The sequence below is a fragment of the Muntiacus reevesi genome, chromosome 13 (genome assembly GCF_963930625.1).
Source record: "Muntiacus reevesi chromosome 13, mMunRee1.1, whole genome shotgun sequence".
Taxonomy (NCBI): Eukaryota; Metazoa; Chordata; class Mammalia; order Artiodactyla; family Cervidae; genus Muntiacus; species Muntiacus reevesi.
Window position 1 is genome coordinate 69,539,821 of NC_089261.1, and position 18,153 is coordinate 69,557,973.

The 18,153-nt window shown below is 40.4% G+C and overlaps 1 protein-coding gene across 5 annotated transcripts in view; it reads right to left on the reverse strand.

Moving 5' to 3' along the window:
- Window positions 1–17,660, reverse strand: part of KLHL2 (kelch like family member 2) — a 162,497-nt gene extending 144,837 nt beyond the window's left edge. For 4 of the 5 annotated variants that reach the window (XM_065904664.1, XM_065904665.1, XM_065904666.1 and 1 more), the window contains exons 1-2: window positions 17,417–17,660; window positions 5,031–5,156 (exon numbers count right to left, since the gene is read on the reverse strand). In XM_065904664.1, coding sequence (XP_065760736.1) covers window positions 5,031–5,156; window positions 17,417–17,442 — 152 coding nt within the window. In that variant the 5' untranslated portion in view covers window positions 17,443–17,660. Of the gene's footprint in view, window positions 1–5,030; window positions 5,157–17,416 lie in introns of those variants that run through there. The other variant, XM_065904667.1, reaches the window with a different exon arrangement.
- Window positions 17,661–18,153: the final 493 nt, after the last annotated feature.

Sequence of the window (18,153 nt, forward strand, 5' to 3'; positions counted from 1 at the left end):
AAGAAAACTCTCATTGTTTGCATGTGATATGACACTACACAGAAAAACCCCAGGTTTGCAACCAGAAAACTACCAGAACTAATCAATGAATACAGTAAAGTTACAGAATATAAAACTAATATAGAGAAATCCCTTGCATTTCTGTACACTAACAATGAAAAATCAGAAAGAGAAGTTAAGGAAACAATTCCATTTACCACTGCAACAAAAGAGTAAACTATCTAGGAATAAACCTACCTAAAGAGACAAAAGATCTGCATACAGAAAACTGTAAGACACTGATGAAAGAAATCAAAGATGATACAAACAGATGGAGAGATACACCATGTTCTTGGATTGGAAGAATCAACATTACGAAAATGACTGTACTTCTTAAAGCAATCCAGACTCATTGCAATCTCTATCAAAATGCCAGTGGTATTTTTCACAGAACTAAAACAAAAAAATTCACAACTTATATGGAATCACAGAAGACCCCAACTTGCCAGAGCAATCTTGTCAAAGAAAAATGGAGCTGGAGGAATCAAGCTTCCTGACTTCAGCCTATACTACAAAGATACAGCCATTAAGACAGTATGGTACTGGCATAAAAACAGAAAGACAAACTAATGGAACAAGACAGTAAGCTCAGAGATAAACCTACACACCTATGGGCACCTAATCTTTGATTAAAATGGCATTAATATAATAATGGAGTAAAGTTTCTTCAATAAGTGATGTTGAGAAAACTGAACAGCTACATATAAAAGAATGAAATTAGGACACTTCCTAACACCATATACAAAAATAAACTCAAAATGGATTGAAGACTTAAATGTAAGGTCAAACACTATACAGTTCTTAGAGGAACACACTGGCAGTGCATGCTTTGACATAAATCACAGCAAGATCCTCTTTGACCCACCTGCTAGGGTAATGGAAATAAAAACAAAAGTAAACAAATGGGACCTAATTAAACTTCAAAGCTTTTCCACAGCCAAGCAAAGAATAAATAAGATTAAAATCAACCTCAGAATGGGAGAGAATACTTACAAATGAAGCAACTGACAAAAGATTAATCTCCAAAATATATAAGCAGTTCATATAGCTCATTATCAGAAAAACAAACAGACCAATCAAAAAGTGGGCAGAAGGCCTAAACAGACATTTCTCCAAAGAAGACATACATATGGCCAATAAACATCTGAAAAGATGTTCAACATCACTCATTATTAGAAAAATGCAAATCAAAACTACAATGAGGTTACATTACCTTATACCAATCTGAATGACCAGCATCAAAAAAAACTAGAAACAATAAATGCTGGAGAGGATGTGGAGAATAGGGAAGTCTCTTAAACTGTTGGTGGGAATGCAAACCAACACAGCCACTATGGAGAGTGATATGGAGATTCCTGTAAAACCAGGAATAAAACCACCATATGACCCATCAACCCCACTACTGCGCATATACCCTGAGAAAACCGTTAATTCAAAAAGACACATGCACCCCAGTGTTCACTGCAGCACTATCTACAGTAGCCAGGACATGGAAGCAACCTAGATAAGAAGTGATACATATATAAAACGGAGTAGTATTCAGCCATAAAAAAAAACAAATTTGAGTCAGCCATACTGAGAAGGATGAACCTAGAGCCTATGATAGAGTGAATTAAATCAGAAAGAAAAAACAAATATCATATATCAACACATATATATGGAATCTAGAAAAACATAACTGACGAAGAACCTATTTACAGAGAAGAAAAAGAGATTCAGATGTAAAGAACAGGCTGGCGGACACAGTGGGAGAAGGAGAGGGCAAATTGGCACAGCAGCATTGACACATATACAGTATCATGCATAAAACAGATAACTAGTGGGAGGCTGCTGTATTAAAGAGACAGTCCAGCCTGGTTGGTGCCCTGTGATGATCTAGAAGGCTGGACTAAAGGCTTGAGAGAGGCTCAAGAGGGAGGGTACACATATATATGTGTGTGTGTGATTCTCGTTGTATGTATGACTGATTCTCGTTGATGTACCACAAAGACCACCTCAAGATTAGAAAGCGATTGTCCGCCAATAAAGATAAAAATAAATTAATTAAATAAAATCACACCAAAAAAATAAAATGCCTAAGAATAAACTTAACCAAGGAGGTAAAAAAGTTACACTCTGAAAATTATAAAATACTGACAAAACAAAAAGAAACAGATAATACAAAGAAATAAAAGATATTCCATGTACATAAGTTTTGAAGAATTAATATTGTTAAAATGCTCACATCATCAAAAGCGATCTATAAATTTAATTCAATCCCCATCAAAATACTCATGACATTTTTCATAGAACTAGAGTATATAATCCTAAAATTTACATGGAACTACAAAAGACCCTGCACACCCAAAGCACTCTTGAGGAAAAAAAAAAAGAACAAAACTGGAAGTATCACACTCCCTGACTAAAAGGCTATCATCATCAAAACAGCATGGTACTGGCACAAAATCAGATACATAGATCGATGGAACAGAATAAAGAGTCCAGAAATAAAGCCATGCATCTATGGTCAATCTACAACAAAGGAGGGATGAATACACAAAGTATAAAAACCAGTCTCTTCAAGTGCTCGGGCCTGGTGCACTGGGAAGACCCAGAGGAATCGGGTGGAGAGGGAGGTGGGAGAGGGGATCGAGATGGGGAATACGTGTAACTCTATGGCTGATTCATATCAATGTATGACAAAACCCACTGAAATGTTGTGAAGTAATTAGCCTCCAACTAATTAAAAAAAAAAAAAAACAGTCTCTTCCACAAGTGGTGCTGGGAAAACTAAACAGTTAACATGTAGAAGAATGAAATTAGAACAGTTTCTCATACTTCATACAAAAGCAAACTAAAAAATGGAAACCCAAAACTATAAAACTCCTAGGAAAAAACAGAGGTAGAACACTCTTTGACACAAATTGTTAAAATATTTTTTGGATCTGCTTTCTAAGGCAAAGGGAACAAAAGTAAAAATAAACAAACAGAATCTAATTTTACTTAAAAGCTTCTGCACAGCAAAAGAAACCACTGAGATAATGATAAGACAACCTGCTGAATGGGAGAACATATTTGCAAACGATACATCTGATACGCTGCTGTCATTTATATAAACACTTTAACAGCTCATACAATAGCAAAAACCTTATTAAAAAATGAGCAGAAAGTCTGAATATACATTTTGTAAAGAAGATATAGAGATGGTCAAAAGACACATGAAAAGATGCTAAACATTGGTAATTTTCATAGAAAAGCAAAACAAAACCATAATGAGAGATCATTTCACACCTGTAAAACTGGCTACCACCAAAAAGTCTACAAATGACAAATGCTGGCAAAGACGTGGAAAAGAGGAAACACTCCTACACTGTTGGTAGGAATATAACTTGATACAGTGACTATAGAAAACACTATGGAGGTTTCTCAAAAACTTGAAAATAGAATTACTAGCAAGTCCACTCCTGGGTACACATCTGAAGAAAATGAAAACACTAATTTGAAAATGCATGCATTTGAATGTTCACAGCATTATTACTCATAATAACCAAGACACAGAAGCAGCTAAAGTGTCCATAACAGCTGAATGAATAAAGAAGATGTGTTTTATCTATACAATGGAATACTGGATGGTGGTGATATATATATATGTGCGTGCTCGGTCACGTTCAACTCTTTGCAACCCTCTTTGTAGCCCACCAGGCTCCTCCGTCCATGGGATTTTCCTGGCAAGAATCCTGGAGAGGGTTGCCATTTCCTCCTCCAGGGAATCTTCCCAACCCAGGGATCAAACCATGTCTTTTGCATTGCAGGCAGAATCTTTACTACTGAGCCACCAGGGAAGATCCCACAATGGAATACTACTCAGTCATACAAAAGAATGAGATTCTGCCATTGACAACAACATGGATGAACCTAGAGGGTATTATATAAGCTAAGGGAAGTAAGTCAGACAAAGAAAAATATTCTACATTTTAACTTATATGTGGAATTTAAAAAAGAAAACAAACTAGTGAATATAGCAAAACAAAAACAGACTCAGGTATAGAGAAGAGACTGGTGGTTACCAGTGGGGAAAAGGAGGGGAGAGAAGGGATTGAGGTAGGGGATACAAACTAGTATGTATAAAATGGACAGCCTACATATTGTACAGCGCAGGGAAATATAGTCATTACTTCGTAAACTTTAAATGGAGTATAATCTATACTGTTGAGTCTCTATGTTGTATACCTGAAACTAATAACATATTATAAATTAACCATTCAATTAAAAGAATTTTATCAAAAGTTTTCTTTTCATATGCTTTGCAATGATGTTAGAAACCCTAGACTAGCCAGTCCAACAGAAATATAATGCAAGTCAGAATTTTCTAGTAATCTCATTTAAAAATAAACAACTAAAATTAATCTAATAGAATTAAGTAGAATTCTATTTAACCCCAAATATCCAATATTATAGAGGAATAAAAATCATTTCAAAATGTAATATTTTTTAAACTTATATTTTATATTTTTTTGTAATAAGTCTTGAAAATCCATTATGTATTTTCCATTTACAGAACATCTCAATTCAGACTAGCCAAACATGACTAGTGGCTACCATATTGGACACAGCAGCCTTATACCAGTCACACTTCTGATAAATTACTTGCTCTTTTCCTTCCTTTAAAAAACTTGCAGAAAAAGCTTTAAATGTTCTCTGGAGCAAACAATGCAATAATGAGGGACAGGGAATATATTCACTATGCGCTATATGCTAAGTTGCTTCAGTCAGTCTGATTCTGTGCAATCCTATGAACTGTAGACTGCCAGGCTCCTCTGTCCATGGGATTCTCCAGAGAAGAATACTGGAGTGGGTTGCCATTTCCTAATTCAGGGGATCTTCCTGACCCAGGGATTGAACCCACATCTCTTAAGTCTCCTGCAACGGCAGGCAGGCTCTTTACCACTATCACCACCTGGGAGTACCCCTATATACAACTGAAAAATAAAGGCATGTTAAAGTAATAATACCTTCTTAATTCATTCATGACTTTAAAAGCTTTCTTCATATGCCAAGGATTCACTGTCACCGGGCAGTGTTTTTCGGTATTATCATCTTTTGAATCGAGAGGCTTCTGATGACCCTGATTTGTGCATCTGTACATAAGGGAAAATAACAAAACACAGAAAAAGATCTTATTAAAGATAGTTTAGTTCAGACTTATCAGGTTGCAAGAGATACAATGAACACACCTCTCCCCCACTTACTTAGAGGAAGTCTCACAGTATATTCCAACAAAAGACTAAACGACAATTCAGAACACTTTCTGATGGTCACTGGGATTTTAACAAAAAAAGTAGGTAATTACCTTCCTGGTGTCAAAACTCTCTCAAAGATGAGCACAGAAAATTCAGTAAAATGGTTCAGCAGATACCTTCAAAAGAAATGCTGAGAAATGATCTTCCCTGTTGGAAATTAACCTGCTTTTACATTCTGCAGTAGGCCTATTTACAAACCAAGACAGGAAATGGTTCATATTTTATACATACTTCAGAAGCTTAGAATCTGAACTGAACTTTGTTCTCTATTGCAAGGTTATTTACCACATATATTTCAGACCTACTTTAATTCTTCACTGAGCATTAACTTACAGGCAGCCTCTGTACTATATTTTTTTTCATTGTTTCTTTAATCCTCATAACTCTGTAAGCTAATTACTATTATTATCACCAAAAAACATATAGAGAGACTGAGGCAAAAATAATTTGGGCAACTTGGTAAATGGCAGAGCTGGACAAGAGTGTGGCCAGTTTGACTCTCAAGTCCATTCTTTTCACTGATGTTAGATACCATTTCCTGCATTAAGCAGTGGATAGTTAATTCCATAGTTGTATGTGTAATTTGTTAAGAGTACAAAGCTATTAGTATGGCTGTGTAAATTATTCTTTCAAGATCTGGGAACCAAAAAATTAACAAATAAAATCAGGGTGCCATTGTGGGGAGGGTTAACCACATATGGGCAGACACAAGAAACGTTTTGAGATGGTTGCACAGCTCTAGAAATTTACTAAGATCACAATTATAATGGCTGAATTTTATGGTATGTAAATTATACCTTAATAAAGCTATTAAATAAAAAAAATGAGGATACCAAATTAAGCCTAAAAAAATTCATTCTTGTATATACATCACACACAGAACAAAAGGCAAACATCATTAGTATTACACCATTTCTCTTCATGCCTCTTCCTTTCCTAATGATAATTCATTTTTTAAATATTATTTTATTAATTCAGCATCTAATCTTTGGCACTATGTACCAAGCACTATTCTAGGCAGTAGGCCCTAGGAATATTTCAATAAATAAAACAAAATTCCTGTCTTCATGGAATTTGTAGTTGGGGGGGGGCGTAATGATATACAAAACAGACCAGTGTACAGCATGTTAGAAAATAAGAACTTCGGAAAAAAGAAAATATGTTGGGTAAAAGAGTCAGGAATATGGGGGTGATGGACCTTATAGTATTAAATAGGGTGGCCAGGGCAGGCTGAATTGAGAACTGAGATTAGAACAAGGACCAGAAGGTGGGAAATGGCCAAGACGGAAGCAATAACTAGAGCAAAAAGGCCACTACGCACCTCACGTGTTCCAGGATGTGAGAGCAGGGCTGGAGAATGGAGTGCAGATTGTGTGTCTACTCCAAGGCCTCGTATATGTGTGCGTGTGTCTACTCTGAGGCCTCGTATATATGTATGTGTGTGTGTGTGTCTACTCTGAGGCCTCATGTATGTGCGTGAACACACAGAGGGATGAGTTACACCTGGCCTAAGAGAAAGAGCTAGTAAGTCTAGAAGCCAAGAGAGAAAGAACATCCAGAACTAAGAGAGGAAAGTGGGGACACTCCTAATAATATGAGACATATTCTCACAATGCCATTTCTACCACTACTTCATTACAAAAACAGTAGGAAAAGGAAAAATTATGTAGATACATCCAACCTACACAAACTTTCTTACCATGTAACACTGAATACCCACATATGCAGCAAGTTGACAATATTTATATATGCTTCAAGTTTAATTACTTAAGCTTACAACAGAAGGAAAATACAATATTGAGGACTGGCAGAACTATCACATAAGGCCTTTCAGTGCTCACAGTGGAAGCAAAAGCAACTCTGCCCTACAAAGATCATTAAGAGTCATGAGTGTTTATATTTGCTAAGAAATTTGAATTAAAACTTACTGCATTAAAGAATTCACTTTAAGACAGATACCATTCAACAACCAATGTCTATATTGCTGCTTTCTTAAAGCTATTTTTAGCTCTTTTCTACTGTATTCCAGAAACTCTGCGAAGAAAAGATTCTATTCAAAAGCTTAAAGGAATAAATAAGGAATAACACTGCTTCTTTTAAGTGTTGTCTGTACTGAAAGCCCCTTTCAAATGCAGAACCCTGCCAGAGGTCTACATTTCTGACACTAAACTCCTTTCTACAATTTTCTATTTGATTTTGTGTCAGATGGTCTCTGGTTCAGAAGTAGAACTGAGTAACAGAAAATGACACAACATGTCTAAAACTACAAATGCAGAAGAGGAACATCCATTAGGAAGCAGTCAAATGGGAGGGAAAGGTTTACCTTTTAAGTTACATTATAAGTGCAGCTGGAGTAGGAAATAGCAACCCACTCCAGTATTCTTGCCTGGAAAACTTCCATGGACAGAGGAGCCTGGCGGGCTGCAGTCCATGGGGTCACAAAGAGTCGGACACAACTGAGCACACACACACAAGTGCAGTCACGCCTTCTCCCTGCTTCCCGTGAGAAGCAAAGTGCTAACCTTTTCCAGAAAAGCTCCTCACTATGAAAACCTTTAAAGAATCTGAAGGAGATACTTTTTCCAACTCTACATCCCATAACCAGTGTTAAAATTACCCAGCAGCCTGTTGTTACAACACATACTCTACAACCGTTGAGGTTTCAAGGGTTTGGATCCCAGAACACTTCTAACAGACAATCCTGAAGCCTTCCTTCCACGACTAACTCTTCTACAAACTCCCAGCTGTAGCCAAGGCTGGCTTCTCAGACCACCTTTCTAACTCTGCTTAAGAACATACCACTGCCAATAACTGATTCTCAGAGAGGAGGCCAATAAAGACTTTTATATGGGTTGTCTCCTTCAAACAGGATTCCAAAATCAAGCAAAGGTTTAAACCTACTGCAAAAATTTTGAGGAAATCTGTGAAATAACATAGTTTCCTTAGATGCATATTATCTGTTCTGGAATAGCACTTTCCAGGGAGAAGGAAATGGCAACCCACTCCAGTATTCTTGCCTGGAGAATCCCATGGACAGAGGAGCCTGATGGGCTGTTGTCCATAGGGTCGCACAGAGTCGGACATGACTGAAGTGACTTAGCGGCAGCAGCAGCATTTTCCAAAGAAGGATGCAGGGGATAGAAGGACTACATGACCCAAACAATTTTTCTAAACTACACATCATCATCCTTCTTCCTGTGAAGATTCAGGCAAGTCCCTTTTACAGGTCTAAGTATACCAGAATGACAGCATCTCCAGGAATAGAGGTGAAAGGCAGCTATGTATAATTAAAAAAAAAAAAATGCGGAGGGGTGGGGTGTGATGTAATACGCCCCACCACCCACTTACCTCCCACCACAGGACAATCATCTCAGATTGAGAACAAACACGTTAGAAAATAGTGGTTGTTTACGTTTTCAAGGTTTTTTTGGTGGAAATAATGCCATAAGTCATGTGAGTGATGCAGCTGAAAAATTTAACAGTGGACCAGACATTTTCACATTCAAGACAAACACTCAGCTCCTGGGTGGCCACTATCTTCGCTCTTTCCCTTGCCTGTTCACCTCAAAAGATGCAAGATTCCCCTGCCTGCAACGTCACCCACCATTACCCACAAATTTCTGCCAAGTTCACGCCAGAAGCTGTTGTTTTCAAAGTCAGCATCCATGCTGTACCGATATGAAGTTTGTCCATTACTTTATATCTCTTCTATTTTCTCTGCTGTCTTCTAAGTACACTTGCATTCAGAAACTGATAACAAGTCCAGGATATGAGAAGTAGAGACGCAACCATAACTCTCATTTTAACATATGTTATGCCGCTATACAGTTTCCCAACAAAATACCCTCACACCCTTCACCTCACCCAAATAAACACATTTTACTTAGAAGTTGTAAAAGCGGAAGGCTTTCTCCACCGGAAACATTCTGGTTTGTGGTAGAGTTGTGCTTTCAGTTTTTGCAATTAGGTACAGGCAAAAAAAACATGCTCCGCAAATTTTCTTCAAGTGCTTAGAATTTAAACTTTTATTAGGTACACACCCAGCAGACTATCCGTAATCTATGAACATATGTTCATATTAGAAAATACTGTTAACATCTGCCCTACAGACATGTAAGAACTTGAGTTAGACCTTCAGGATGGAGACCTTCAGAAGTGATTATGAAGCATCATGTGATTAAAAAACACCTCCTATCCAGTCACTGAACACCTTACAGACAATATCATAACAAAGGCACTGAATACATCTGCATAATAGATACACAGCTAAAAGTTACGTTTCCAATTTCCCAGAGCAAGAAAGAAAAAGTCTAGAAAAGCTGACAATGCCCAACTTTACTAAAACGGCTTACCACTTAAACCGAAGTGCTGACCCTCCGGGAGGACAGAATGGAGACTTCCACACTGCCCTGTCCTCCCCAGGATGCGGTGTGCGAAACACCCACAGGATGTGAACGGGACTCTTAGGTGGAGAGGTGAAGGAAGCCCTCAGATCAAACGACAATAGGCTGTAAAATCCTCTGCTTCAGCTCAACCTCGCGCCCTTGCCCACTTTCCCTCTTACCTGCATGACAAACAAGAGCACAAGCAAGCACTTTCTGTCCCTGACAGTGACTACCACCAGAAAAGCGACCAGGGTAAAAAGCCCTGCCTTCCGCAAGATCAGTCTTATTTGAAATAATGTATTATAAACAATTAACAAAGTTACTGTCAGAGTGGGATATATGTGAGATGCTAAAATTGGGAGGCGTATACAATGGAGAAAAGACAATCTCTTTAACAAGTAGTGCTAGGAAAACTGGTCAACCACTTGTAAAAGAATGAAACTAGAACACTTTCTAACGCCATACACAAAAATAAACTCAAAATGGATTAAAGATCTAAATGTAAGACCAAAAGCTATAAAACTCCTAGAGGAAAACATAGGCAAAACACACTCCGACATAAACCACAGCAGGATCCTCTATGACCCACCTCCCAGAATATTGGAAATAAAAGCAAAAATAAACAAATGGGACCTAATTAAAATTAAAAGCTTCTGCACAACAAAGGAAACTATAAGCAAGGTGGAAAGACAGGCTTCAGAATGGGAGAAAATAATAGCAAATGAAGCAACAAAGAATCTCAAAAGTATACAAGCAACTCCTGCAGCTCAATTCCAGAAAAATAAAAGACCCAGTCAAAAAGTGGGTCAAAGAACTAAACAGACATTTCTCTAAAGACATGCAGATGGCTAACAAACACATGAAAAGATGCTCAACATCACTCATTAGCAGAGAAATGCAAATCAAAACCACAATGAGGTACCATTACACGCCAGTCAGAATGGCTGCTATCCAAAAGTCTACAAGCAATAAATGCTGGAGAAGGTGTGGAGAAAAGGGAACCCTCTTACACTGTTGGTGGGAATGCAAACTAGTATAGCCACTATGGAGAACAGTGTGGAGATTCCTTAAAAAACCAGAAATAAAACTGCCATATGACCCAGCAATCCTGCTTCTGGGCATACACACTGAGGAAACCAGAACTGAAAGAGACACATGGACCCCAATGTTCATCGCAGCACTGTTTATAATAACCCAGACATGGAAGCAACCAAGATGTCCATCAGCAGATGAATGGATAAGAAAGCTGTGGTACATATACACAATGGAATACTACTCAGCCATTAAAAAGAATACATGTGAATCGGTTCTAATGAGGTGGATGAAACTGGAGCCTATTATACAGAGTGAAGTAAGCCAGAAAGAAAAACACCAATACAGTATACTAACACATATATATGGAATTTAGAAAGATGGTAATGATAACCCTGTATGAGAAACAGCAAGAGAGACAGATGTATTGAACAGTCTTTTGGACTCTGTGGGAGAGGGCAAGGGTGGGATGATACGGGAGAATGGCATTGAAACATGTAAATTATCATATGTGAAACGAATCTCCAGTCCAGGTTCGATGCAGGATGCTCAGGGCTGGTGCACTGGGATGACCCAGAGGGACAGGATGGGGAACACATGTACACCCATGGCGGATTCAAGTCAATATATGGCAAAACCAATACAATGTTGTAAAGTAAAATTAATTAATTAATTAATTAAAAAAAATACAAATTTTAAAAAAAGTTGGGAGGAGGTTGATGATCCATTCCAAACATTTCCATGTCTTTTATCATTCATATTTCTGACCTATCTTTTTTGATTTTTCCCATTATCATCACTTGGTTGGTAAGGGGGCAGCAATATGACTTGGCAATTCATTTGACTGGGCTACATTTTCCAACATTTGACTGAAAAGGCACTAGAAGAGGAGCAACATCAGCTGGAAAACATGAACCACAGTTCACAGATAAAATGTGGAGGATAATTAAACAGAAATCAAAGACTGCTTCAAGGCTTTGGGTATCCAGGACCAAAAGAATGATTATTCCATTGAGTAAGTGGAGATGTTATAAACGGAAGACAATTTGAGAAAAAGATTATGAAAACTCAGTTTTAGACATGCCGAATCTGATGTATGCGGTAAGGATAAGTGTACAGTCAAGAAGCTCAAAATTCACAACTGAGGCACAGATCTAGAGCTCAGGCTTAAGATACAGACAGAGCCACAACTTAGTGATAAATAGTTGATTGAAAAAAAGAACTGGCTAAGGCCTATATCTGTGAGAAACAGTTACTGCCAACGAACAGAAGCCTTGTACGCCAAAAAAGTGAGGAGAGATGGAGTCCCAGTTTCTCCTCTATTTGATAAGCTTAGGAATGTAACTTAACCCTGAAAATTAATGAGGTCTACTTAGTAAAGAATCCTCCTGCAATGTGGGAGACCTGGGAAGATCCCCTGGAAAAGGGAAAGGCTACCCACTCCAGTATTCTAGCCTGTAGAATTCCATGGACTATATAGTCCATGGGGTCACAAAGATTCAGACATGACTGAGCAACTTGCACTTCCCTTCCACACTTAATAAGGTAGGCTACTGACAAGATTAAATGAAATAAAGTAATAAAATTAAGTAAATCTCATTTAACAACCTAAAAACTAGAGCAAGAAACCAAGAAAAAGTAGTGTCAGAGGGAGCAAGGGCCTATTTTTCAAGACAGGATCAGTGATCAAAACAATACTGTAGCAACGCCTGTAGCCTGCAACGTGAGAGAAAAGTACACAACACAAAGCGCTCAGACCCCCTCTGGAGTAACTGTGTCATAGATTTGTTTACTGTCAGCTTCACCCTGAGGAAAAAGACTGTTTTGTTTTCTGAGATATTCCTTTGGGAATATTTACTGGGTGCTTAGTCACCAAAGGCATCCAATAAATATGGGGGGGGGGGGGGGGAGTCCCTCAGGTTGTTGCAGTTTAGCTGCTAAGTCACGTCTGACTTTGTAGCCCAACAGATGGAGGCCCACCAGGCACCTCTGCCTGTGGGACTTCCCGGGAAGAACGCTGCAGTGGGTTCACATTTCCTTCTCCAGAGGATCTTCCTGACCCAAGGATGAAACCTGCATTGGCAGGCGGATTCTTTACCACTGAGCCACCAGGGAAGCTTCATAAAACTAAATGTACTCAATAAAGTATCCTTTAGCCTGAGATTATGTCCTTCTTTGTCTTTGGGGAGAAGCACTAAAAAGTCCTTTCTTTTACAAAAAGATGATAGTTGATAATTATAACTTTTTTTAACTTGACAAAACAAAAAACTTAGCAATTCTATGTCAGACTCCAATTTTTTTTTAATTTCTCAGTCAGTTCAGTCCCTCGGTCATGTCCAACAATTTGTGACCCCATGGACTGCAGCACACCAGACCTCCCTGTCTACCACCAACTCCTGGAGTTTACTCAAACTCATGTCCATTGAGCGGTGATGCCATCCAACCATCTCATCCTCCATCGTCCCCTTCTCCTCCCACCCTCAATCTTTCCCAGCATCAGGGTCTTTTCCAACTAGTCAGATCTTCACATCAGGTGGCCAAAGTATTGGAGTTTCAGCTTCAGCATCAGTCCTTCCAATGAATATTCAGGACTGATTTCCTTTAGGATGGACTGGTTAGATTTCCTTGCAGTCCAAGGGACCTCCAGAGTCTTCTCCAACACCACAGTTCAAAAGCATCAATTCTTCAGCACTCAGCTTCCTTTATAGTCCAACTCTCACATACATACATGACTACTGGAAAAACCATAGCTTTGACTAGAAGGATCTTTGTTGGTAAAGTAACATCTCTGCTTTTTTAATATGCTGTCTAGGTTGGTCATAATTTTTCTTCCAAGGAGCAAGCATTTCATGGCTGCAGTCACCATCTGCAGTGACTTTTGAGCCCAAAAAATTAAGGTCTGTCACTGTTTCCCTATCTATTTGCCATGAAGTGATGAAGCGATGGGACCAGATGCCATGATCTCAGTTTTCTGAATGTTGAGTTTTAAGTCAATTTTTTCACTCTCCTTTTTCACTTTCATCAGGAACCTCTTTAGTTCTTCTTCACACTCTCTGCCATAAGGGTGGCATCATCTGCATATCTGAGTTATTGATAATTCTCCCGGCAATCTTGATTCCAGTTTGTGCTTCATCCAGCCCAGCGTTTCTTATGATGTACTGTGCATATAAGTTAAATAAGCAGGATGACAATATACAGCCTTGATGTACTCCTTTCCCAATTTGGAGTCAATCTGTTGTTCCATGTCCAGTTCTAACTGTTGCTTCCAGACCTGTATAAAGATTTCTCAGGAGGCAGGTAAGGTGGTCTGGTATTCCCATCTCTTTAAGAATGTTCCACAGTTTGCTGTGATCCACACAGTCAAAGGCTTTGGCATAGTCAATAAAGCAGAAGTAGGTTTTCTGGAACTCTCTTGCTTTTTCAATGATCTAATGGATTAGGGCAATTTGATCTCTGGTTCCTCTGCCTTTTCTAAATCCAACTTGAACATCTGGAAGTTCATGGTTCACATACTGTAGAAGCCCAGCTTGGAGAATTTTGAGGATTACTTTGCTAGTGTGTGACGAGTGCAATCGTGCAGTAGTTTGAGCATTCTTTGGCATTGCCTTTCTTTGGGACTGGAATGAAAACTGACGTTTTCCAGTCCTGTGGCCATTGCTGAGTTTTCCAAATTTGCTGGCATATTGAATGCAGCACTTTCACAGCATCACCTTCTAGGATTTGAAAAATTTCAGTCAGTGAAGTCCAAAAACATGAGAACCTCTGCTCTAATTCAACTAATTTTCTGGCTGCCTAAATCCCTCAGAATACAGTCAACAAGATGTTAGTCTGCCTATGTTGAACATCTTTAATGTTCAAGAGCTTCCAGTGATGTGGAATCAAATGAAAAAAGATACAGCTATATATCTGAGGCATGTTTACTTAGCTTCATGAAGAAAAAGCAAAAAACCAAAGCCTGTAGGGAGAAAGCCAACTTGTGAAAGAGTGCCAGTAGAGAAACGAAGGCCAAGAAAACTTTTCAGTAAGTTCAAAGGGATGCATTCTGTGCTATAATCATAGTCTTCCCTCAACTTAGTGATTATGAAAATCTTCGCAAAAATAACCATAAAGGCTAGAAATGTATAAAACACTCCTGAGGTCAGGGGTGATCATCTTTCATTTCCTTTCACACATCTCAGTACTGCCTGAGACGACTTGTTTGCTAACCTATATAAACTTTAGTTGAACACTTTTCAAGTTCAATCAGAGGCAAATATCCCATGGTTTTAATATTGCCCAGACCCAAAAATATAACAGAATCTAAAAGAAACATATACTCAAGGATGCAAAAAACAACAAACAGAGATATAAAGTCCATGACAATCAACATGAGAATCAAAAAGGATGAGAAAAGCTTGAAGGTGAGGAGAAGGAAAAAAAAAAAAAAGCTAATGTCAACAAGTCCATCTAAAGGAACCAGAGACTTGGACACAGTAGCCTCCAACTTTCCAAGACATAACAGGCTGAAAAGGAGCAAGGTGGGATTTGAAAATGATGCAAAACAGGTTGTTAAAAAAAGTACAAGCAAAAGTATAATACTCAGTGCCAGGTAGAGACAGGCATTTCAAATATTTGGAGAAACAAATATTTGCACAAATAAAAAGACAGTCATACAAAGAGGATGTGAGTCCCCACTTCCAACCACATCATCCAAAGCATGTAGGTCCCCATCAAACAACTTTCTTTGCATTTAAGCTCAAGCTACAAATCTAACCTCATGAAACACTGAGCCCTCCCAGTAACCGGCACTGGCCGCCTAGCCCAGTCCTAGCCCAGCGAGGCCCAGCAAAGCTCCCTCCCTGAGGGCCACTGTCTCTCAGACCCAGCACCCAAGAGTCAGGGCCGCAGGAAACACAACGCCATTGGGGGTGGAGGCAGAGGCCAAGCGGCGGGAAGGAAAACTAGTTTTGATGTACAGAAAGGTAAAAAACACTCCAGTTCTGGAATTAAGAGTATTCCTAGATAAATCAAATGAAAACAAAACCTATTTCTATTCATCATTAAATGAACAGAAATAAAAGTCTCACCAACTTAAGCCACCAATGACTGAAAGGAGTTTTTTGGTTTTAACTTTCTTTCACCCCTGGTTTTCCATTACATCTCAGTCTCTCATTGTTGCAGCACTACTGATGAAGTCTCAGTGGCAAAGAACTCTGCTGGACACCAATATATTCTGTTAGTTGATCTGTATTAGATTCAGTTTATCAGTATTTGCATGCTCACATTTATTTCATTTTTCATTACTTATATTTAAATAATGTGTAACATTCTCTTTTCCTTCCTTCAGAGCCTGCTTTCCCACACCCTCTTCTCGTCTGCATTCTAAGGTACCCCTTTTCTTTCCTTTAGTTCACTTTGCTTCCGAAGCAAAACAGGGTCTGCAGGGGATTGATATAAACGGGGTAGGTTTAGGACAAATAACACCCTACCTAGGATATCCTCTATACCATGTGTTGTCAACAGCGAGGTAGCAATTCGTTTCATGCCTCTGAGCCTGAGCAGAACTCACGTGCTGACACTATGCTCACATTGCTGATGCTAACAACCACCATCATGTTTCCTAGAGGTTCAGGAGTGTTCCCAATCCTACTGAAGAACATGAACAAATCACAAAGCCCTCAAAGCCACAACCATCAACAAGCAACTGAGCTCTTGTTCCTACCAGTCCAGGAATTCGAGTCTCAGGTACTCCTTAATCCTCATGACTTGTTCTACTCAACCTAAAAATTCTGGAAGGCACTTGTAGAAACTGTAGTTTCAGAATTCTATTAGCTCTCCTAAAAGGACTCAACATCAAACAAATTTTCAGCCCAAAACAAATATTTATATTAAATAGCTACAAAAGGCTGCTGTGGTACACTGCCCTGGAGTGAAGCTGGCCGAATCTAAATGAAAAACGATAATGCTCCAAAAATAAGCTGTCATAAAAAGGTACATGGTTTCTCAGAAGAAATTTGCTGGCGGTTTGAAACGTCAGATTCAAAGGGCTCTTGTCCCTTTATAAAGGTTAAACTAAAGAAAGTAAATCAAAATTGAAATGTTCAAAATTCTGGGGGATTAATAGTCCACTTCTAACAAAATGCTTAAAAAAAAATCTTGTACTGAATAATGCAATATCTTCAATGTCTCCCAAGTAACTGTTCAGCTTATTTTGGAAGCAATTTCATTGCAGCTGGTCTTGAATGTACTTGGGTACCAAGGAAAAGACACCTGTGCCTGGCAGGTCGTACACTACTAAATCGCCCAGGGTGCCAGAAGATGCTGTGATTTCTGGATACGATTCTCTGCAGTGCCCGGTGAAAGAGGTCATATGCACTGTACAGTCGCGGCTGAGCTTTTTCCGAGTGATGTGCAAGCTCCTCGGACAGAATTTTACTAGGAATTCGGAGAAACAGGCAAGCTGAGAGGAATTCCTCTCGGCACCGGTGTCTGTACTTTGCAGCTTCCTTTTCCGACGGCCTCGCGCGCATGCTGTGTCTCCATCCCGCCGATGCTCGGCCCTCCCAGGGCTCCAGCTAGCCAGCGGAGGACCCTCCCTACAGCCCGGCGCGGCGACGCCCCGCCCGCGGGTCAGCTGGGTTCCGCCACCCGCCCGGCGGCCGGGCCGCTGCAGCCCCGCCCGCTGCCCTTCCGCTCACTCACGCGGGAGGCCGCGGCGGCGTCTCCATGGCGGCTCCTCTCGGGCTTCAGCTCTGGGGCGCCCGCCGCTGCCAGCACCATTCCAGCTGCGGACGCCTGCCCCGCCCGCCCGTCGCGCCGCGTCCCATCCGCCCGGGCGCCAGCCCACCGCCGCTCCGCACCCGCGCCCGCACCGGCACCCGCTCCAGAGGCGGCGCCGCCAGCCGGCCCAGCTCTGCAGCCCCACTTCACGGGCGCTCTCCGCCTGCCGGCGATGCTGGGGGCGGAGCGGCAGGAGGGCACTTCCGGGTGTGACGCACCCTCGAGACCCCGCCCCGCCTCTTCCTGCCGCCGCCGAGGGGGCTGCCAGGGTGGGTTGGCCCGCCCGAACCCCTGAGCCCGAGACGTGAGGGCGGGGTCCGGTCGGAAAGCGCTTGGTTCCGGCTTTCGGCGTCCACTGACTGCCCGACTCCACAGGCGCGCTTGCTTTGCTCTTTCCCAGTTTGCCTGGGAGGCGGGAGGAGTGGGCGTAGCCGATCCTTCCTTTACAGATAGTGAAACTGAGGCAAGAAGAAATGGCTCGCCTGTCCAGAGTCCCAAGCAGGAACTGGAGCCACCCTTCTCAGGCTGTGATCCCCTCGTTGCGCTTACTGGGAGAGATCTGCAGCACTGGAATGGGATGCAGAGAAAAACTAGGTATCCGTGCCCTTGCACCTGCCTGCCATGAAAATACCAGGTAATTAGGTGAGGGGAGGATGCTA